General features: G+C 38.4%; 3 protein-coding genes across 5 annotated transcripts; all 3 read left to right on the top strand.

Moving 5' to 3' along the window:
- The first annotated feature begins 1,372 nt into the window (after positions 1-1,372).
- Positions 1,373-2,763, top strand: ccl19a.2 (chemokine (C-C motif) ligand 19a, tandem duplicate 2). Its single transcript, XM_017451517.2, has 4 exons — positions 1,373-1,528; positions 1,964-2,084; positions 2,198-2,310; positions 2,413-2,763. The coding sequence occupies exons 1-4, from the start codon at positions 1,435-1,437 to the stop codon at positions 2,421-2,423; spliced, it is 339 nt and encodes a 112-aa protein (XP_017307006.1). The 5' UTR covers positions 1,373-1,434; the 3' UTR covers positions 2,424-2,763.
- Positions 2,764-5,448: 2,685 nt separating this feature from the next.
- ccl19a.1 (chemokine (C-C motif) ligand 19a, tandem duplicate 1) lies at positions 5,449-7,588 on the top strand. Its single transcript, XM_017451519.3, has 4 exons — positions 5,449-5,666; positions 5,859-5,982; positions 6,398-6,500; positions 6,862-7,588. Exons 1-4 carry the CDS (start codon positions 5,591-5,593, stop codon positions 6,889-6,891), a joined length of 333 nt encoding a protein of 110 aa, XP_017307008.1. The 5' UTR covers positions 5,449-5,590; the 3' UTR covers positions 6,892-7,588.
- Positions 7,589-9,633: 2,045 nt separating this feature from the next.
- On the top strand, positions 9,634-21,825 carry tctn2 (tectonic family member 2). 3 transcript variants are annotated; one of them, XR_008393243.1, is made up of 18 exons: positions 9,634-9,810; positions 11,862-11,975; positions 13,623-13,696; positions 14,053-14,248; positions 14,339-14,439; positions 14,642-14,841; positions 14,963-15,083; positions 15,171-15,309; positions 15,704-15,778; positions 15,875-16,000; positions 16,697-16,771; positions 16,852-16,941; positions 17,718-17,835; positions 18,473-18,576; positions 18,901-19,048; positions 19,143-19,286; positions 19,369-21,115; positions 21,322-21,381. XR_008393243.1 is itself a non-coding variant. In XM_017451513.3 (18 exons), exons 1-18 carry the CDS (start codon positions 9,717-9,719, stop codon positions 21,441-21,443), a joined length of 2,127 nt encoding a protein of 708 aa, XP_017307002.1. In that variant the 5' UTR covers positions 9,635-9,716; the 3' UTR covers positions 21,444-21,825. The 3 variants fall into 3 exon arrangements, 2 of the variants coding, with proteins under 2 accessions (XP_017307002.1, XP_017307001.1); XM_017451513.3 differs by having other exon boundaries at positions 9,635-9,810; positions 15,878-16,000; positions 21,027-21,115; positions 21,322-21,825; XM_017451512.3 differs by having other exon boundaries at positions 9,636-9,810; positions 21,027-21,115; positions 21,322-21,825.
- The last annotated feature ends 1,228 nt before the right edge of the window (positions 21,826-23,053 follow it).

Below are 23,053 nucleotides of genomic sequence, written 5' to 3'. Positions count from 1 at the left end.
ACCATGGTCCTGGAGGAATGTTGTTTTGTGATTGAAATAAAATTAAAGCCACTTGACTTAACTCATTCATTCATTCATCCATTCATATATTCATTCATTCAGCTTCAGTACCTGCTTTATCCAGTTCTGGATTATGGTACATTTGGAACCTATCCATCCACACCCAGGGGAAATTTACAGTACGCAATCCACCTGTTGTTGGAAGGAACCGGAGAACCCGGTTGTGTGTATTGTGTGGACAATACACTCAACAATTATGAACAAAATGTACAAGAAGCAAACATACTAATACTAATTTGCTACTCAAACGTAACTGTACAGGTTGGTCTACTTAGTCTGCTTCATTTGACCATGCTCTACACTAATCATCTCACCTTATGTTCTCTAAACCTATGTTTACACGTGAAAAAAAAAGCATGCTTTATCAATCTTCAGTTGAGGAATCCATCTGATCATGTGGATGATGCGAATGAACTTTTCATGTCTTCTACAGGGCTAAGATGGGTAGAAGTCATGGGCATTTCTATTCACAGCTTCACCGGTGGCACTGCACTGAAGTGCCACTGCTCTGTAACAGTGTTTTGGCTATGTGGCACAATCTTCTTGGAAACACACACCCTTGTCCTGATGCCAGAAGTGACATGATGTCAGGTACTGTATGTGGGGGCTGATCATAGATCAAGATAATGACAAATATAATCAAGGCTACCTTGCAACCGTTTGGCCAAAGCAGAGGCTTTAAACTGACTCCAGATGTTGGCTAAATGGTGCAAATTAAACAGAGAGGAAGCTAGAATTTCTAAAGAATGTAAAGAAAAAGAAGAAATTGCTGCTGAGAGTAGCATTAAAGTGCTTGTCAGTGCAAAAAGAAAGGGAAGCAGAAACACTTAGGAATGTATTTCGTTTTTCATATTCTTTTCCTGAGAATATAACTGTACTTGTTCTCACAGCAATAATTGCGTCTTTCATGCAATGGTGGACATACCAACAATTTATCGACAAACCACAGGGAAGTGAAAACTTCCATGGTTAGATATAATTGCACAATACAGCCTATTTGAACCGTGCTTGGATTTTGTGCAGAGCTGAAACAAACCATGCCTTCTTGTGCTTGGATCTGAATTCATAAAGCATTTGGAAAGCATTACAAAATTATGCCTCCATTCACATGACCAAAAAAAAGAAGCTTTTATTGAGAGCGTGAGACTTGGTCAAACAGTAAAAGAAAGGGTGGGGGAGATGTGACGGGAAGCATTTGGAAAAGCAGTTGGAGAGGCGGAGAGTGACGGTACCTTCTGAATTGATGAGTTTACAAGATAATGAAAGTGAAAGTTGATGCTGATTGCAGGCAATAGGTTCTGCAGGTGTATAAATATAGCTGTGTTATGGTACCTGTGCACACACCTTCAGGAAGGTACTACACGTTTCCATCTGATGCTCAGAAAGCTGAAGAACACAGACGCAAGCATGTCGAATGCAGTAGTTGCTCTTCTCGTCTTCACTGCACTTCTGTGGAACAATGCTCAAGGTAAGACTCATACACAAGGTAAAACCCATACACATGCACATGCATGCAGCTCTATTGCTGTTTCTGTTACTTCAGAACAAAAAGGATGTAGGTCATTCATCCATCTCATATCACTGTGGCGTAAAATCAGGGTCAATGACCACCGGAACTAAAGTCTTTTAAAACTGCAGGCCTATTGTGCGCAGTCTGAACTTTCTACAGTGTGTGGGCTATGAATGCTATCATTCATTTTTCTATTCTCAAGGGGTCTTTCCATTTTCTTCCAAATGACCAGATTTCCTGTAAATGAAAAATATATGCAGCAGAAGCATGCAAAGAAATCCTCTCCAGTTCTTCAGTTCATATCATTATATATGCTGAATTACAGATGTTCTATTTTTGCATTGGTTATTTATCACTATCATTGTCACAATGAGTTGTCTCTCTTTCTTCTAGCATTCTCCAATAACGCCGCTGACTGCTGCCTGTCCACCAGCGACAGTTTCGTTCCACGCCGCATTGTTGACTCCTACATCATCCAAAACATAGACAGTGGTTGCCCCATTCCAGCTACTGTGTAAGTATTTTATAGAAGAATATAATAGTATAGTCAAATATAGTCTCCATCTTTCAGCAACCTCATTAACACCAAACCTTTTAAATACTCACTTTTCTTTCCCTGTCATTTAGGTTCATCACAAAGAAAAACAGGAAGCTGTGCTCTCCACCTGCCAATGACCTGAGATATCCATGGGTGATGAAGCTCGTTGAATATATTGACAATCGTAATGACAAGAGCAAAGGTAATGAACTATATAAATATCTACGTAATTATCACAGTTATGGAGATGTATAGAGGTTCATGTTATCCTGTCTTTACTGATTTACTCTTTCTCTTTGTTTAGCAGCTCAGTGAAAGACCAGGTGAATATGTCCAGGCCTGTCGGCTCATCACGCCTGGATTTTCTGTGACAGCTTTTATGATGTTAATAAGCTACTTCGCCTTTGTATCTGTCTTATTTTTCATCTTGTTTGAACATTTCAGAAATCATGCACATGCTCTCGTGTTATGCTTCTCATACAAAAAAAAAGTGGCATGGTGCATGTGTGAATCTGTGTGCATGTGTCAATACTGTTTTATACACATTAAATCTACTGGTGAATTGTTTTTTTAATTTTTTTTTATGAATATGTACGATGTATGCATGGCTATTTTAAGAAGAGTGAATTCAAATAAAACTCATTTTAGTAAATAATACCTGTGTTTGTTGCATTTCTGATCAGTCTAATATTGATACTGATAGATATTGATATAGGATATATAATAAAATATATAATATAATATGGGGTATAAGGATTGATATTGTGATAAATTATTCTTTTAAATGATACTTTTCCTGAGATATCACATGTATTGTAGGTACATTTATAACATATATATATATATAATATACTGTCTGACTCTATAGTTACTCACAGCTGATCGTAAAATATTATTGAACCAAACATGTCTTTATTTTTCCTTCATGGTAAGCATATTGAGCTCATGTTGGTTTTTACAGGTTTGTAAATGTAATACTGCAGTTTTTCTTGACTGGGGGGAATAGTGGCTTAGTGATTAGCACATTTGCCTCGCACCCCTGGGGTTGGGGGTTTGATTCCCACTTCCATCATGTGTACACAGAGATTGCATGTTCTCTCCGGGCTTTGGGGATTTTCTCCAGATCCTCTAGTTTCCTCCCCCAGTCCAAAAATATGTGCATGGGCTGTTTGGCATCTCTAAATTGTCTGTAATGGGTGTGTGAATGTGTGTGGGATTGTTTCTGTAATGCGTACACACTCTGTCCAGGTTGTCCTTCATTTCAATGCTTTTTTATGTAAGAATAAGAGTACCAGTAAAAGGTAAAGCTGTAACTTTAATTTTTCCTACATGGGACAGAGAGCTTGCCGGTTTCCCTGTAACTTGACAAGCTGCATTTGTTTTTTGTCTTAATAACGTCAAGTGAGAAAAAAGATTAGTTGGTCAGGTAATGACGGTTTATAGCTGTTGTAATGTAATCAATCATGGGAACTAACTTATTTTTTGGATGGCACACAACTTTTTATAAATGTAATGTAAAAAGTATGACGTGTTAGTCAAAATAATAAATAAAAAATTTTACTGTTGCCAAACTGCTGTGGTATAAAAGGAATAAAACACTTCAAGATGTGCCGTTATTGCAAAATAACCAATTTCCTGGTGCTGACAGTAACTCCACTTTGTGTCAGGCCACATCACAGCACTCTGTCATTGATTATTTTCCTATAACGTCATGCTCTGTCCTAGTTTATTCCTTTTATATATGTTATTATAGTATTGTAGTGTTTTAAAAACATTGTCAAGTATTGTGATATAATATTTGCTATATCTCCTACTTTTATTGTATATGAATGTGGACCCAGTAGACTTAAGAAGCAATATTTTGCATTTATTATTACTGATGTATTGTGCACATGGTTTTAGCAAGTGTGCGACAATTATATTGCAGTCACACACCCTCATGCTCAACACAATAGATAAGCACGTTGGCTCATCTGTGAAATCCCCGAAGTCAACAAAGAATAAGATACAAGTAAAGATGGAGGCTGCTGATTTCATTACAATTACAGTGAAACCAAGATAGTGAGTGATATTTACAGATTCTATCACTGTTTTCCCAAAATCGGCTGGAGCCACTCCAGTGGCAATGCTTTCATTTTTTTCATGTAAGGCTGCTGCTTAAGGTCCAAATAGTCCAGACAGTCAGATAGTCTGGACCTTAAGCAGCAGCCTTGTATGAAATGTAAGGCTGCTGCTTAAGGTCCAAATAGTCCAGACAGTCAGATAGTCTGGACCTTAAGCAGCAGTCTTATATGAAAAAAACGAAAGCATTGCCACTGGAGTGGCTCCAGCTGAATGTGGGAAAACAGTGATCGTACAAATCCAGACAGGACCACCATTGGTGTGAGAAAATGTGAAACTGGCACAGAATTTAGAACATTTATTCTGCGAACAAAAAAAAAACATTTTATGGATAATGTAACACACTATATTTTCCAAAGCAAGCATGTCCTCAATAAGTCCTCACTGCAGATGATTAATACAGATCTTTATATTTTATATACTAGATGATAGGATAATTGCACAAAATAGACAAAACACACCCTATTTTATAACTATTTTATGTGAGGCATGGACTCTACAACACTTCTGTAGGTGTGCTGTGTACCTGACACCAAGACGTTACCAACAGATCCTTTAAGTCATGTACGTTGCGAGGTGGGGCCTGTGTGGATTGGATTTGTTTGTCCAGCATGTCCCACAGATGATCCATGAAATTGAAATTTGGGGAATTTGGAGGCCACGTCAACACCTTCAACTCATTGTCATGTTCCTCAAACCGTTCCTGAATAATTTTTGAAACCACCTTCTTCCATTGATCCATGTTCTGATGGTTATGTGCCCATTGTATGTGCTTTCGACGGTGGACAGGGGTCAGCATGGGCTATGCACTGTGTGATGTGTGATGCACTGTGTGGTCTGACACCTTTCTATCATTACCAGCATTAACGTCTTCACCAATTTGTGGTACAGACGCTCTTCTGTGGGACTGGACCAGACAGACTAGCCTTTGCTCCTCACGTGCATCAATGAGCCATGTACATGCACAGTATATATGTCTGTTTGTATGGGTAGTTATGTATGTATGTGTGTGTGTATGTGTGTGTGTATGAGCCAGAGATAGAGAGACTGGAATTATTCAAAGTTTAGTGTTTGCATGTATGCTTTTTAAAAAGTCAAGGACTGACCTTTACTCTAGGAAGGCCTGGGAATCCCCACATTTGACTGAAAGCAGGTTGGGAGGGAGGAACTGGTCCTAAAAACGAAAGTTAAAGCTTTACTATAAAATGGTTGCAGCAGAAATTCAACAGAAGGAGGAAGATAGAGAGAGAGAGAGCGAGAGAGAGAGTGAGAAGGAGGAGATTTAACATCCTTAAAAGCAGCAGCAGTATCTGATATTGGCACAGAAACAGGACGTGTGTAACTCTCATCCTCTGACCACAATGGCTCGCTGTGGCTTTATTAGTCTGTGTGTGGGTGTATGGATCACTGCATTCATCATGAGCATCAGCGTGGATGGTAAGTTAAGATGAATGAAGTGTGTGTGTGTGTGTGTGTGTGTGTGTGTGTGTATGTGTTTCGACTGCATGGCAAACCTAGACTGTAATATGCATATTGCAATTGGCAATTTTGCTAGAGCATTCTGGACATTTCTTTCCCTTCATTCAGACAAATCTTCCTAATCTCTGTATGTTCCTCTCTATCATTTAGTGTCTCTTGGAGAGCAAGCATTGGACTGCTGTTTGAAGGTCAGCCATCATCGCATCCCAAAACGCATTGTCGCCTGCTACCACGAGCAGCGCAAAGGTGATGGCTGCCTCATTGATGCTGTTGTGTGAGTATCCCAGGGACATTGACATTTAAATTTTTGCTCAGTGATTCTAAAATCAGTACATCTTTGCAAATATTCTAAACATTCTCATGAAACTCTGTTGAGAGGAGAAACTCCATGCTCTGTGGCTTCCATTGTCATGCTATAAATGGGAGAAAAACAAATGAGTGGACTACCAATGTGCAGCAAGTTAGTACAAAGGCTCGTCTCGATTCAGAAAGCTCTGCCTCTTGCGTAATCATTTAGGTCTTTAGTCTAGGCACATGTATTGGAGGGAACAATGATGTATGTGTTTGAATTTTGAGTTGACCAAAATCACTGACTGCACCTTTAATGAGAGTGAATCTTAATGAGTGCTTCTGCCATTCCAGTCATGGAAGCAGGAGTAAATTTTGATCATTTGTGTTTGTACTTTCAGCTTCCGAACTCGAAAAGGCCGGGATCTTTGCGCTCCCTCTGAAGCCGACTGGGTCAGAGAGCTGATGAAAAAAGTGGACGAGAGGCCAGTGAAGAAAAACAAGGTATATAAGTTCATTTGAAGTGATATATGTATAAGAGATTGTAGCTTTTGCTTATCATAGTCATGAATATATATTTTTTCTTTTATTGTGTGTAGTTATGGTAAAGTTTGTATTTGTTTCATTCTAGAGAAATACAAATATGAATTGTTAGTTTTTATAATTCGTGTCAATATGAAAACACACATTATCATCAGCTCAGAGTGGCAATTCATTTGTTGAAATGAATTACATCTTGGGTTTAATTCGCGTTGGTGCTAATCTGACTCAACTACTTGCATTGAGAAACCACAACGCTTAAAACCACAAACCACAAACAGATTCTCAGCTGATTCTCTTCTCTTTCTCTGTTTTGATTTTGCAGGATGATATCTGTCAAGGCATAAAACCCTAGACTGCTTGGGAGAACACACACACACACACACACACACACACACACACACACACACACACGTGATCTGGTGAATAAAGCTGGAAGTTTTAGAGATCATGGCAGCTAAACAGAGCTAAATTTTAATTCTACAATGTTTCCTGTGATAGCATGCAATTTAAATGACCTTTTTCTCTGCATTGAAATGCATCTGCACCTTTATATTACTCCAAGTGTTTTATTTTACTACCTATAAGCTTTTTAAAAATACTTTGACACCGTTCTATTAAACTGTGATGAAGTGGAATCTGTTGCTTTAATTATAAGTCAATCAGGAAATGATTATGTGATTAAAAACATTTCTCAGCTCTGTGACTTTCACATTAACTTGTTACAAACTAAATGAAATAAAATACAAAGCAGAAGGAAATTAATGTCCATTTTATTTTTTTGGTTTTGTTTCTGTCCAACAACTGTAACTGTATGAAGAAGATAGTTTTCTTGAAAAAGCTTACTTTTAGCCTTATTGTTAATGATTTCCTGTGTATTTTGGGCTAAAAAATTATTTAAGTTTTAAAGGTTGTTTATGTATCTTTGTCTAATGGTCATTTGTATTTATTTTTTTATCATTTAATTAACATCCTTGTCGTACTGAAATATCATGGACTGTTATGAAATCACAGATAATCACAAAATAAACGTTATTTTAGTTACAAACGTATTGTTTGCATAAATGTATGCTTATTTTTTTGGATAAATAAATATTATTAAAAGCACTATTCATATATCGTATACTGTATATTAATATCATGAATCTATATATTAAATATATAATGAATTAAGTGAGCAGCGTTGCAGAACTGTAATAGGTCATCCTCCAACATCCTCCAGGTGGCAAAAGTAGAACAGTGGGCAAATGAATGGGGATTTAAACTATCAGCTTCAAAATCGCAAGTTATATGTTTTTCTAAACGTCATAAAACAGTACCACTTAAATGATATGGGCTAGATCTTGAACAGGTCAAGGCTGTGAGATTTTTAGGAGTGCTTTTTGATGAGAAGCTGACCTGGTGTCTGCATATTGATAAAATTAAGAACAAATGTAAAAAGATGAATAATGTCCTGAGATGTCTGTCAGGGCGAGACTGGGGAGCAAGTAGGGCATCGCTCATAAATATCTATCAGGCTCTTCTTAGGGCCGCCTTTGATTATGGTTGCCTAGCATATATGTTGTCATCACAATAAAATAAAATAAAAAAGCACAAACACTCCGGATCTGTACTAGAGCATTTAAATCATCACCAGTGACTGCATTACAGGTTGAGACAGGAGAGATGAGATCAGGAGGGTTAAGATCATGATGGCATATTGGATAAATCTAAAAGGGCATAGCAGGTTTCACCCTATGAAAGCCATCTTACAAGAATGCTCAGAGTTTTATAGGACTAACTTTAACAGTTTCGGATGGTTAGGAAATGCAAAGGCACAAAATGCAGGTATCTGTCACCTACAAGTAAGCCCCATTGTGGTGATACCAACTGTACCACCCTGGAGAGTCATAAAACCATCTGTAGATACAAGATTACAACAAATATTAAAAGAGAAATCTACAATAGCACCACAGGGGATAATAATTCAAAACTAATTTTTTCGTTCTTCATTATGAAGTAGCAGTCCAAAAAAAGAGCAACCAATCATTTATCAGTGTGCACTGTAAAACTATTAGGAGTCCTATTGGCACTGGAGTGGTTGGAAAAAAATAATCAGAACCAAAATGTCGCTATAGCTTCTGACAGTCTATCTACACTATCAAATATACAGTCTGGGAAAACATCATGGAGACAAGACATTGTTTACCAAATACTTTATCTGCTTCTCATACTCCATGGTAGGGGACTGAATGTTTCCTTGTTCTGGATTCCTGTACATGTAGGGGTAGAAGGAAATGAAACTGTGGATGTACTGGCAAAAAGATAGATAAACATGGAACAGTTGATATACAAGTACCATTAAGTAGAGCAGAGATCAAAAGCATTATAAAGAAACACACACATAAAATATGGCAGGAATACTGGGACACAGCTGACACCGGACAACACCTATATATTATACAAAAATAATTAGGCTTGAGTGTGAGGCAGGGCAGGAACCCAAAGGAAGAGATGATAATTACGCGTCTTAGAATAGATTATGCTGGCTTAAACCTAGCATTAACAGAATAGGAAAACACCTCACTGGACTCACTTCAGTACACATGAGACGGTAAAACACATTCTGTTAGACTGCAAAAGATATGAGAAGGAAAGAACTGAGCTAGAGATGCAAACTGGAAAGCAAAACATGACACTAGAGAACTTGCTGGGGAAAACATCTGGGAGCCGCCCCCTAATAAACTATCTAAAAAATACTGGGATAAGTGAGAGACTTTAGTAATCTAGTATGAATATCTAGTATATAGTTATTTATTTCTTTATTTTTGTTTATTTATGCATTATTGTTATTGGTATTATTATTATTTATTTATTTATTTATTTATTTATCCATCCATCCATCTTCTATACCACTTATCCTTCCTTCAGGGTCACGGGGAACCTGGACAGGGTGCCAATTTAATTAATTAATCAATCAATCAATTAATTTATTTATTTATTTATTGCCAATCTGCTGCCCTCAATCCAGTCCAGTAGGTGGCGGTAATGCACCTTAAGTTGGTTTGTCAACCGCTAATGAAACAAGAAGAAGAAGAAGAAGAAGACACCAGGTGGCGCTGACGCACACCGCTGTTTGTCTCGCTGCTGGTAATAGTTTCAAAGAAGAACATAAATCTCCAAACCCCTTTTTACTAAACAATGCTGCAAACACGACTGAGACTCTGTTTGGATTTTTTGTCTCAGACGTTGATCTTCGCTTTGCTTTTAAAAGAAGATGCTAGATGTGATGTCGGTAAGCTGCGTTTCATGTAGTGTTATTATTATTATTATTATTATTACGGTCAGATTAGTTATGTTAGTGAAGTGGGCGACAAATGTGTCTCGTTGCCAAGGAACCTGAACGCTTTGGGTTGTGTTTCAAATGGCCCTATTCTTTCTATTTAAGTGCACTACACAAGCATGAACTCTAAAGACTATTCAGTGCATCATGTGTCCTATAGGCAGCCATTTGGGATGGAGCCAGCTATAACGCTTTGGTTTAAGATCCTCAGTTACTCTTTGTACTAATTGATTGATATATTAATATGCAGTATCACCTGCTAATTAATCATTATATATGTGTATATTTAACATTTCGTCTTATGGTTTACTTTTAGGTAGCTAAAGATAGCTAGGAAGGTGAATATCTGAGCATTAACTCTAAAGACATGGCTCAATCCCAGAAAGCTCCCTACTTACAAGATAAATGCACTATTATATAGGAAAGGAAAGGAGTAAGATGTAGGCTAAAGTTAATGTAAATGGGACAAAAATTTAAAAAATGATATGCTTGTCCAGAACAAGGGGATTTGCATGATAAAATTGTTAAATAATAACATATAGTAATAGCATACTGATAATACTGGTGGCTTGGTGGTTAAGGCTCTGGGTTACTGATCAGAAGGTTGGGGGTTTAAACCCCAGCATTGACAAGCTGCCACTGTTGGGCCCTTGAGCAAGGCCCAACCCCAGCATTGACAAGCTGCCACTGTTGGGCCCTTGAGCAAGGCCCAACCCCAGCATTGACAAGCTGCCACTGTTGGGCCCTTGAGCAAGGCCCAACCCCAGCATTGACAAGCTGCCACTGTTGGGCCCTTGAGCAAGGCCCTTAACCCTCTCTGCTCCAGGGGTGCTGTATCATGGTTGACCCTGCGCTCTGACGGTATGCAAAGAAAAGAATTTCACTGTGCATATGTATATGTGATCAATAAAGGCTCATTATCATTAAAATAAACATGACGATCCCAGACTAGGTTTAATAACAGACATTTAGCAATAACATGATCATATAAAATAACATTTTATATATATATATATATATATATATATATATATCAATATATCAAGTCTGCTTTATTTTTAGAGCACATGTTAAAGACAATCAGGGTCCTGCCAAAGCACTGTACATCATCTCGGCTAAATATAAGTAAATCAAAAGAGAAGTAAACCATTAAAATTCAAAAACCACAGATCAAAGACTGGACAAAAACAGAAGATCCAATATTACATATGTTAAGGACCTTCAAATGCCTAGGGAAATAGAAATGTTTTTATATTGGATTTAAAACTGTTTACAGTGGGAAATGCCTTAATGAAATAGGGTAAGTTGTTCTGCAATCTCGGAGCTGTGACACAAAAGGCCTGGTTACTTTTGCACTTCTTCCGAATCTGAGGAAAGGTAAAAAGCAAAACAAAAAAGTTCTTAAAACATGCTGATTATAAATTGAAGTAACATCTTGTTAGCTAAAAACTAAAGAGGCAGATGCCTCAAGCTAGCGTAGTTACATCATGATAAACAACCTGTCTCAGAATCTAAGCCCAGAGCATTTAAACACAAACATCCAGCTACATATCAACTCTCAGAACTAATCTTACAGAATTTCTCATTCATTTGTTCATTCATTCAGTCATCTTCAGTTAGAGCTTTATCCTGGTCAGGGTCACGGTGGATCCAGAGCCAGAGCACAGGTCGTGATGTGGAGCTAAACCCTGAATGGGTGTTTCTATACAGAAGAGAACTTTCTGGACCATCTCTACGTCACTAACATTAGAACAATCTGAATAAAACTTACGTCTGAAATGTTTTAAAGTGGCAGCATAACTGAAATAGTTTGAATTGTCCAATTTATACACATTAAATAAGGCGGAAATGTCAAACTAGCAAAAAAAAAAAAAAAAAAAGCACACAGTTCTTAGTCTCTGCAGAATAGATTAATTCAGTTTGGGCTTTTCTATTTCAGATTGAGATTCATTTGAATGAGGGAAAGCGCACATCTAATATTTTTCTTTGCTTGTCATTTTCAGTGTTTCTTCCTTCAGTCCAGGTTGTATCTGGCCCAAGAGCGTCTGCCTTTCTGGTTGGAAACGTGATGAACGTGTCTCTGACCATCAGCAGCGTCAAACCATCCAATGCTACAGGTACAACCCTAATTCCGAAACAGATGGGACAGTATGGAAAATGTAAAAAAAAAAAGTCATTTGGAAATTCATTTCACTCTGTACTATATTGAAAACACATTATTAAAATTATTAATACATTATTCTATGTTTTACTTTGTGAATTTAATTTATTTTTGAACATATACACTCATTTAAAATCTGATGACTGCAACACACCAAAAAAGTTGGGACAGTCGACTGTTTACCCCGGTTTAACATCACCTTTTCTTTTAATAACACTTATTAAGTGTTTGGGCGCTGAGTGAAGACACCAGTTGGTTAAGTTCAGCAAGTGGAATTTCCCCCCATTCATCCATTATGCATTTCATCAGCTGCACAACTGTACAGGGTCTTTGTTACCTTATTTTGTGCTTCATGATACACCACATATTCTCAATCGGAGACAGGACAGGACTGCAGGCAGGCCGTGCTAGCACCCGCACTCTCTGCTTACGCAACCATGCGCTTGTTATCCGGGTAGAATGTGGTTTGGCATTGTCCTGCTCTGGTTGGCAGCGTATGTTGCTCCAAAATGTGTACATATCTTTGTGCATTAATGATGTCCTCACAGATGTGCAAGTTACCCCTGCCATGGACACTAACACACCCCCATACCATGACAGACGCTGGCTTTTGGACCTGATGCTGATAACAGCTGGGATGGTCCTTTTCCTCTTTGGCCTGGAGAACATGACGGCTGTTTTGTCCAAAAATTTTAAATGTCGACTCGTTGGACCACAAAACACGATTCCACTGTGCTACTGTCCATCTCAGATAAGACCGAGCCCAGAGAAGTCGGCGGAGCTTCTGGACAGTGTTGATATATGGCTTCTGCTTTGTATAATAAAGCCTTAACTTACATCTGTGGATGCAGCGGCGAATAGTGTTGCCTAACAAAGGTTTACCAAAGTATTCCTGAGCCCATGTCAGGAGATCCATTACAGACTCATGACGGGTTTTAAGACAGTGACGTCAGAGGGATCGGAGATCACGCGCATTCAGAAGTGGTTTTCGGCCTTGCCCTTTACACACCGAGATTTGACCGGATTCCTTGAATCTTTTAATTATATTATGCACTGTAGAAGGTGAAATGCCCCAAATCCTACCGATTTGTCTTTGGGGAATGTTGTTCTCAACAGTGTTGGATTATTCGCTGACTCATCTGTTGGCAGATCGGCGAGCCTCAATCCGTCCTTGATCTTAAAGGACTAGGCCTTTTTTTTAGAGGCCCCTTATATACTATGATTAGACAATTACCTCACCTTTTTCACATCATATTCTTACTTCAACTTGTCACATCGCTATTAGTTCGAAATTGCCCACGTCCCAACTTTTTTGGAACGTGTTGCATGCACCAATTTGAATCTTCCAAAAACTATGAAGTTGATTAGGTAAAACATCAAATACATTGTCTTTATACATTTTTTGTTTAAATACAAGTCATAGTACATTTGATCTTTTGTTTTTATTAGCATTTTCCATACTGTCCCAACGTTTTTGGAGTTGGGGTTGTCTGATCATGAGTTATGATCCCTACACATGTTTTATTTTACCACAAACTATAAACCAGACTCCAGTCATAGTTCCACAGCTATATATGTATAATTAGCTTTTTCTGTCTGATAGGACGCCTCCCTCCAGCCTCCTGCGAGCCGTCCAGTCTCAGTCAATGGACTGTGTCACAAGAGATGATGGGAAAGGTGAGTATTTGCTGTTTATGAAGCTTCTTAAATGATGGTCCCAGAGCCACATCACCCTGCAGTTCTTGCTTGGTTTCCCACTGAAGTTAAGCAGGGTTGAGCCTGTCTAGTCCCTGGATGGGAGACCTCCTGGGGAAAATTAGTACATTTTGGATCGCCATGTGATCTACATATAAAGGATGAAACGTTAAATATTCTCACACTAAGACACATTCAGTCTGTCTTGCTTCTGAAATTTTCCACCCAATTTAGTGCGGTCGATACAAACCTTTCGTCCTTACAAGCTCGTAAACTAATCCCAACCCTGTATGGCGCGACGTCTCCATTAAACAGTGGTGTGTCTTCTCCTGTAACAGAGCAGCCTGGTGCGTGTGAGTCTGAACCGGAGTCTACAGCTGTGTGCCAGCGCGAATGAGACAGACTGCTGTGTCCAGCCGCTGTGTGTGAGAGAGACTGTCAGGGTTTGTGCATGTCTGGGCAATGTTCCCCAGGCCACTCTCATCGTGCAGGCTCAGATCTACGCCCAGCTGCTTCCCAGTGGCCCTGTGTCAGGTCTGTGAACTCTTCTGGACTGTTTTCTTTTCTGCATTGTGTGATTATAACCGTATCAGTGGTGTGTATTTACTCCTCCTGTTCTTGTAGAGAATAAAACTGTGATTCCTAATCAAGTGTTCCAGCCTCTTGGTCAGTGTCCCTGTGACCTGACGGCGAAATCGTGTGACGTGCGATGCTGCTGTGACCCGGTAAATAAACATGTCCAAATTTGATTTCTAATACAGTAATGCAGAAGCTTTGATTGTCTGAAACTGGAGTTGGGCATCCGTATAAAAAATGAAAACATTTAAATGTACCAAGCATTTCAATCATGTCTGGTGCAGTGTTTGATAACGTGTTGTCACCTGTGAGCATAAGGTGTGCTTGTCCATGCTTATTTCGTTCCTACAGGATTGTGCACCAGAGCTGTTGTGGCTTTTTGCGGGTCAGTGTCTACCTGGACCATTTGGAGGAATTGTCTCTCCTTTTCCTGATTATGCCTGCTCCGCTCAGTCGGCTGAAAATGCTCCTGATTGGTTCCCTTTTCTCTGTGTCACCTCTCCTTCGGAGAACAACCCGTTCCTTGGGCTTTTCTATGATGGCACTACTGTGTAGGTGATTTTTTTTTTTTTTTTTTTTTTTTTTTTTTTTAAATCTCTTTTCGTAATTAGATTTACTCTATTTCTGATTTACTGAATGTGTGCTTCTGTGTGTATCTGAACGCTCCTCCAGCACTCCGAAGCCCACTCTGTCTTTCCAGACTCAACAGGTGGCAGCGCCTGTACCTCCTACAAATTACCGCCAGGGGGCACCAATCTTCACCACAGACAACCAGTACTTCACCATCCCACAGGTGATCTAAACAGAATATGGTTCATATTCACGTGCTGTCTGATCAACTACTTAACGAGACTCATGTTTGGTGTACCTCTGTGTGCAGGTGTCCTTGCTGGGGCAGTGCATTGAGAAGGCTCCGGTAGCGTTCCTGCAGAACTTTGAGGCCGTGTGTGTGAGAACTCTGCAGTCCTGCCCTGCTACACCAGTTGAGCTCAGCGTAGCAGTGAGAGATGAACAAGGAGGTGAGTTTCTTATTGTTCTGAGTCAGGATTGTCAAGTTCAAATTCTGCCCATTCTTTTTTTTTTTTTTTTTTTTTTTTTTTTTTTTTTTTAAACATGTTGCTGTTAAAATGATTAGCACCGATAGCCAAGGCTCTAAAAAGTAGACAGTTCTAGAAGAAAGAAGACCCCTTCAATTAGGATGGTGGGTGGGAATTAGAGAAAAAATGTGGGGAAAAATCCAAAAAGAAAAAAAAACCCATTTGAGATGGGCAGAAAAATGTAAGCTTAATCATTGGTTACAAATGTCTTCTTAGTGTTAAAATCATATTTTTATGGAGTGCTTGAAAGTCTCAGAACTTCATTTTGAAGCATCTGGAACATATATATAAGTTTCATGTGTGTTCATATGTGCAGGAGTAGTCACAGTAGCCATCGTGGATGAAGTGATCACAGACCTCAGCCTTTTCTTATCAAGTCCTGCTAATCCCGGTCAGTTATTTAGAATCTCCACTCCATCATGTGCTCTTTGCCAGTATTTGGTCCTCGTCTTTGTATGAACTCTCCTTCTCCTCTGTCTCTTTTTAGCAGCTGAGACACAGTTGTGTGTGAATGTGGTTCTGTCTTTAAGTTATACGTTTCAGTGGAAGGGGAACGGCATTACAGCCATCAGTGTTATCCGCCGCATTGGAAACATCACCTTCAGTCCTGGAGGTGAGAGTGTGTTTGCACGTCTAACTATATTTATGCTGAGTAACATGACAGCAGTGAAGCCAAACTGTTTGTTTGACACCTTCTACTGGCTGGCTGTTTTCAAAATTTTAACCACAGCCATCGGAGGATATAAACAAGGTTAGAGGTAATTATATATTACAGTTATTAGAGAATGTTTTTCACACTTATAAGACAAGATACAAATGTTGAACTGAAATTTTGTTGACGTTTTTAGTTTTGTTTTTTTTCCACTGCAAATTGTTTAAAATAGTCTGTTTGCCCATTTCTCTTACTTAGGATAATTAATAAAATACAGTAAATGCCTCATTGCGTTTTACTATAAGTGAAATATAATTGGTTTCTTCATTTTGTCCTAATGTTGTACAAAACATTCCAGCTGTACTACAGTTTCCAACTGTCCTAATGTTGTGCAAACATTCACAACCAACTGTAGTTTTCATAAACCTCAAGAATTGAAGTATTATAAGATTATAAAATATAATAATGACCGTTTTAGTGTTCTACAGCACAGTGGGAATCAGTTCAGCCATGTTGTACACTTTGATAAATTTATCAATTTAAAATTTAGATCCAAAATGTATACATTTCTGTAAAGCTTCTTTGTGACAATGTCCATTGTAAAAAGCACTATACAAATAAACTGAAGTGAATAAACTTGAACCTTCTCATTCTCAGTGACGCTGACGACCCGATACTCTGCAGTGTTTGTGAATGGAAATATCACAGCTCAGCCTAACTCGGGCAACCCAGGTCGAACTACATTTCAGCTCTTGAATGGTCCAGGAAGGAGTATAAGTAGGTCTGGCTTACTTTTGATTTGTTTTTTTTAGGTTATCAGGTGGGAAGGCCTGTGATCGGTGGAGTTTCGGATGATGCTACAGGACCTGTAGGGAGAACACCAATCAGACTCTGGCAAGGAGGTAACATCACAAGTGTTACATAAAACCTTTCCTGAAAACAGCTATAGTATCTGCAGGATCTGCTCCAACTCTTTATTACAACACATGGTTATTCATAAAATAATAAGTAAAGAAACTTTACCCTCACAACTTTCAAAAATTTTAGTTGCTTGCCCACCAAGAAGGAGAAACACCAGTGTGCTATTTCAGTTGCCTAAGCTGAAAAGTGATTGCTCGCATAGTGTAATGACATATGGCAAGCTAGTTCGTTCGTTTGTTAAGTGCAGACTAATAGAAACAAAATTGTTGGCCAACGTGTCGATTATGAGATGTGATGTTTTGTCCTCACGGCCCAAGTCAGGTTAGCGTCTTTATTGTCTGTCTATATGTTTAATCACATGGTTGGATATTGTGTGCATGGCATGGCTCTCAGCCTTGTTTTGCTTGGTTTCCTCAGTGTTCACACTAATTCATCTCTGTAGTAAAAAATGTTCTCCCAACTGTCATGCTGTAGGCAGGTTGTGTTTCAGATAGTGGTATAAGGAACAAGTAGTGTTAAACTGTTATAGCTAATCTATTGAGGTGTGTCCCACCACCACAAGGCACGTTAAGTTTAAACGTAGCTACATTTTGCTCAATTCAATAAGGAGTAGTTTTTCCTTTTCTTGTTGTTGAATCTACTTGTTCGCTGGGCAACTATGAATATAAAACTAAAATCCCGGACACAAAATCTGCTTGTCCCACCCAGATATCCAGGCTATTCATTTGTCCAACTCTGACTTCTGTCTTACATGCAGTGAGAGATGGCCTGTGCTCCTCCGCTGACCTGAGACCAGTTCTCTATGGAATAAACTCAACGTCTGGGTGTCTGATGCCTGTAACTTTGCTTAATCTCAACCAGTGCAGCAAGCTCAGGTGAGTGCTATAATCCACATACTGTCCTACAAAGAATAGTCCGGTGATCTAACGCTAACCCTAACCCTAACCCTCTGCTGAATGTAGTTGATCAGCTAAAGAGTCTTATCATAGGATTTCACATAGGATTGCTAACACTTGATTTTGGACAGTGTACCGTTTTGTAAACATGATCGAACCTTCAGTGTGTAGCTGAGAACGGCACCATTATGGGGGCAGCCATCTTGGACAGCCAGACACCTTTAAAAAAAAATAAATAAATTCTTCCCCCCATTGTTTGTATCCTTCTTCACTTGGTGCTCATTTTACAAAATACCTCCCAAAGTTTGAAGGTGGAAATTGTATTTACTGCAAGAATTTTTGGTGCGATAGACTTCCATTGCACATTAGCCTTATAGCAAAACTAAAGAGAATCCTGGACACCAAACATGTCTTGAATTATTGATTACATTTAATAAAAACTGTACAAATTTTTGAAACGACTGTTATTTGAAATAGCATTACGGGGTAGAAAATTAATAAAGAAATAAAATTGATTCTTGTTTCAAAGACTGTGTTACCCAACAGTCTCATTTGAGTCTGCATTGACATGTTAGTAAGTTAGAGCATTGTGGCTCAACCTTGTTTCTTATTTCAGAGAAACTGTCCGCTCCACGTTGGCTGCTTTAGTCCCTGCTACATTGGTTTCCAGAACAGGAAAGCCAGATTTCTCCACAGTGACCAGCTGGACCCGCATCACTAGTGAGTAACTGAAAAACCTGTTGATTGATACAATTTACTGTGAGAAAATGCTCTAATGACTTTGCAAAAGATCTGGATTTCTAATGAAATCTTTCCTGTGAGCTGTAACATTTAGTATATATTTAAATTGTGAATTAATTGTCATTAAAAAACATATTAATGAGTCAGTGTTTGTTTTATTTGCTATTACATTTTAAAGTATTAGTTCAATACGGTTTTATAGAGTTTGACTCAAAATCAAGGTATGTATGAACTTGTCAGCAAGATGTTTTACTATTTGAAATAGGTTATGTTATGTTATAAAATGTCTCCCATGTCTTCAAGCTGTAGTACAGAACACTAATCAGACAGCGGGGGGCTCCGGGGGCGTGTGCTCTGGTGTTCCAGCTCACCTACACATTCACATTCGAAGCGTTGTCATGGGAACCATAGGTGGGGTACCACAAAAAACGATCCAGGCTGTGGAGTTAAAGTAGGTCAATGCTTCTTCATCTTTACTGTTCCTGTTCCTACTTCACCGCTATGTTTAAGATGAATCCACTGAATCAGATTTCTTCTTCGTTTAGTTTTAAGGCATCTACGTGGAGTTTAGAGTGTGATGCAGGTCAGGGAACCATCTGCATGACCCCAGACCTGACACAGACTTTCCCTGTGACCTCTTCTGTGACCTTTACCGAGGCTCCCATCGGCACACAATCCCCCATGTCCAGGTGAGTCAGAAACAATTCACAGGTTAAGAGAATGCACTGAACTCTGCAACTTGAATGCTTGAAAGATTTTTTTCTCCTTTAGCTAACTGAAAATATCAAGTATTGGAATTTATACCGTGGAGAATGATTTAAAGTATAGGAAGACTCCGGATCCATCGTGTCTCTGACCACCTATATATCCCATCTTGGCTTGCTTTGTATATGGACTAGAAGGATAACTTAATTTAGCACTTTGTTATAGTGACAAAATGCGGGATCATGGGTAATTTAGTGAGGTGAGATGTACTGTATGGTGGAAAAGAGTTGCTTTTTATTTTTTTAAACAGGTACCTTCATAGTACCTGTTAAAAAAAAAAGTTCAGTGCCTGATGAGACAGCATTAGGCAACAAGGCATCACACTGTAACTCCCATTTGTTTCAAACACACCTTTTAGTCTATTTAGATATCTGTCCACTCAGTGTGTAGGTTTTGAGATGTAATTGATTACCCCAGGGCTGGTTGCTCTTCACTGTCTTTGGATTATCTCTCTGTCTTTGTCCGTCTGAGCCTTTTGGAGTAGCAGCTGTGGAACGTTTCTCGATTACTGTATTGGACTTTGTTTGCTTGGAACTTGATCGCTGTAATTATTTCGGTGCACACTCCTGCACATGGAGCCTCACAGCACTGCTGAGTCAGCTTCCTCTCTTCCTGGAATTTCAGACCTAATCCAGTTCTCCAAAGCTGTCTTAAATAGTCATACAAATATATAAATATTTGTAATGCTGACTGAAAGGCAAATCAGGGGTATATAATCATTAGTATTAATGTATTTGTTCTAATACATTATCGTTTCTATAGTAACAAGTAATTCAGGTTGATGTGTATTGTTCTCTTTGTATGACTAAGATTTATGATCAAGATTTCTGTAAGAAGAATGTTTGTTTAAATCAATGATGTCAAGCCGTCCTGGACCGATTGCAGCAAAACAGGCCCAAACCATGGTACTACCACCACCACGTTTCACAGACGGGATAAGGTTCTCATGCTGGAATGCAGTGTTTTCCTTTCTCCTAAAATAACGCTTCTCATTTAAACCACAAAGTTCTATTTTGGTCTCATACATCCACAAAACATTTTCCCAATAGCTTCCTGGCTTGCCAATGTGATCTTTTTGAAGATCAGTAATAAACTGCTAATCCTAGATGTTCACATACTTTTGCCACTCACAGATATGTAATATTGGATCATTTTCCTCAATAAATAAATGACCAAGTATACTATTTTGTCTCATTTGTTTAATTGGGTTCTCTTTGTCTACTTTTAGGACTGATATTATGTTCTAGGTCATATTTATGCACCTATATAGAACTACCCGTGCATTCAGCGGTTCAAATGCCCACCTTCCAGCCGATCAGAATCCAGTATTCAGACAGACCATGGTGTAATCGTATTCCACAGCATTAAATGTGACCTATAAATGTATTTTTTTTTTTAAGAGTACATGTTTTTTTTTTCCTTCTAACAAGGATAAATATGAAGGTTTGTATGGTATAAGCAGAATTCCACTATGTGCACTTCTAATAAAATAATCACCTCTGGAGTCCTTACGTGACATCTGAAATGGTTTAAGTCATTTTGTGCCTTAGTTCCTCACTTTGTGGATGGGTCTAAGGTAAATGGCAACTATTGAATATTCATTATAATATACAGAGTAAACAAATAATCTGCAGTCATTTTCTTCTGTTATTTCTCCACTTCAGGTTTCGCATTAACTTTACAGAGTTTGACTGTGACAGGAATGATGTGTGCTGGCCTGAGCTTGCCTTCCCCCTCACACCTTATTACACTGGTGAGACCTCATACAGTGGCATACAGAGCCTAATATGTGTCATATAATGTTTATTTCATGTGTTTGGTGGTTAAATATTATCAGAAATATATATTTTAAATATTGTTACTAATATTATTATTATTATTATTATTATTATTATTATTAATATTTTGTGTGTGTGTGTGTGCATGCGTGTGTGCGCGCATGTGTGTTTTTGCTGGCAGGTGAGCCATATTCTCAGGCTCTGGCTAAAGGACTCATCCTTGTCTTCTTCTTTATCGCCGCATCTGTCTTAGGAACACCTTGGAGACAAATCAGACAGGCATGGAACAATAGCTCACTCTAGAGTGAGAGTGAGCGAGAGAGAGTGTGAGAGAGAGAATGAGAGAGAGAGTGAGTGAGTGATCACTGATAAAGTACGTTTATGGTGGGGGAAAAAGACGATTATTAATCAGTGGATTTAGTATGGAGTCATACTGCAGTCATGAGGGTTTTTCTCAGGAATGTAATTTTGCTATTTTTGATTAACTACACCAACATCATTGTTTTGTACGTGTTTTTATTTTGCAAGCTTTCTTTTTAAGTCTATTTGAAAAGCCACTGTAAGATAATACATATTTGTCATTAATATTTATTGTGCTATGTTGTACAGATTTTATTGTGGAGTAGATTTGTATAGAATTTTTTTTGTACTTGTCTTTTTTCTAAATAAAATTGACACACTTTTACTTGTTCAGTCTAATTGATTAGCCAATACATGTTTTGGTATCTGATGTTTACTACTTCTGCAATGAACTGGCATCCCATCCAGTGTGTATTCCCACCTGGTGACCAGTGTTCCCAGGATAGGCCGCTGGATTAGGTAAAGTGGTTAGGAAAGTTGAATGAATGAAGGGGGGAAAAGTTTACTCTAATTTTACACTGTAGCTCAACAACTAATATAGCAAACAAGTAATTGAAGTATGTGCACCCATGGTTTCCATGTATTCATATACAAACATTGTAAAAGCTGTGAAATGTCATCTTTTAAATAATTAATGTAAAATATTTACACAGTTAAAGGTCAAAGTGGAACTTTGTTATCGACTGCACCAGTTCGTCTAAATACTTCCACCTTCAATCCTTGGGATTGCACTGAGTGGGGAAAAATGGGTTCTCTTTGTCCAAGATGGCTGCTCTCATAATGTTAGTGTTCAGTTACAGGGTGAAAAGATACATTTGTTGTTTGTTTGTTACTGTAGCATGTTATTCACAGCGCAATAGTACAAAAGCAAACACTGGACACAATTCATGTAGACTGACTGTATTTGGGGTAAGTGGGAAATCCTGTAAATATAAATTTTAACAAAACATTTGAAGAGCGTGTCCATTTGTGGTCAAAATACTCATTTTTGATTTGACTTATTTGGTGTCATGTAAATATAAAAAAACAGTTATCATCTGCATGCTTTAGTATTCATCAAAGAAGCCCATCTAAGAAACACTTAGCTTGGTCTGGATATGACATACATCGGCTCCACATGATTGAACTGAGTTACATTAACCCAATTTGTTTACATACATCAAACATGATTTGATCATGTATTTTCAAAACCCTGAATAAAATCTAAGAGTTTTTGTTCAGTGGAGGTTGCTGACATTCTGTAACAGTCCCATCAGGATTTTGCAATTCTGCAAAAATCAAGTAAACTCCACAATATTTAGAGGAGCTGGCAGTTTTTTAAAATTACTGCAGATTTGGGCCAAGACGCATCATGTGACGTCATCACAATGCGCATTCAGCCAAAGCCCTCTTCGATTCCCATGCGTCAAACATGAGTACAGCTAAACACTCTCATTTACCAAGTCGAGTAGTTTTCCACATAAAAAGCACAAAAACCTCTCCAAGTTGCATCGCAAATTTTTTAAAAAGCCACAGCAAAATCAAGCATTTTTGGCTGCAACAATCACAAAAAA

This window comes from Ictalurus punctatus, chromosome 22 (genome assembly GCF_001660625.3).
Source record: "Ictalurus punctatus breed USDA103 chromosome 22, Coco_2.0, whole genome shotgun sequence".
NCBI lineage: Eukaryota > Metazoa > Chordata > Actinopteri > Siluriformes > Ictaluridae > Ictalurus > Ictalurus punctatus.
This window is presented reverse-complemented; position numbering and strand designations above follow the sequence as displayed.

Coding starts and splice junctions, on each gene's coding strand:
- ccl19a.2 (XM_017451517.2), top strand. CDS start 1,435: ATGCTCAGAAAGCTGAAGAACACAGACGCAAGCATGTCGAATGCAGTA. Junction 1,529..1,963: donor TCTGTGGAACAATGCTCAAG/GTAAGACTCATA, acceptor TCTTTCTTCTAG/CATTCTCCAATAACGCCGCT. Junction 2,085..2,197: donor TGCCCCATTCCAGCTACTGT/GTAAGTATTTTA, acceptor CCTGTCATTTAG/GTTCATCACAAAGAAAAACA.
- ccl19a.1 (XM_017451519.3), top strand. CDS start 5,591: ATGGCTCGCTGTGGCTTTATTAGTCTGTGTGTGGGTGTATGGATCACT. Junction 5,667..5,858: donor CATGAGCATCAGCGTGGATG/GTAAGTTAAGAT, acceptor TCTATCATTTAG/TGTCTCTTGGAGAGCAAGCA. Junction 6,501..6,861: donor GGCCAGTGAAGAAAAACAAG/GTATATAAGTTC, acceptor TTGATTTTGCAG/GATGATATCTGTCAAGGCAT.
- tctn2 (XM_017451512.3), top strand. CDS start 9,717: ATGCTGCAAACACGACTGAGACTCTGTTTGGATTTTTTGTCTCAGACG. Junction 14,249..14,338: donor TCCCAGTGGCCCTGTGTCAG/GTCTGTGAACTC, acceptor CTGTTCTTGTAG/AGAATAAAACTGTGATTCCT. Junction 15,779..15,874: donor ATCAAGTCCTGCTAATCCCG/GTCAGTTATTTA, acceptor GTCTCTTTTTAG/CAGCTGAGACACAGTTGTGT.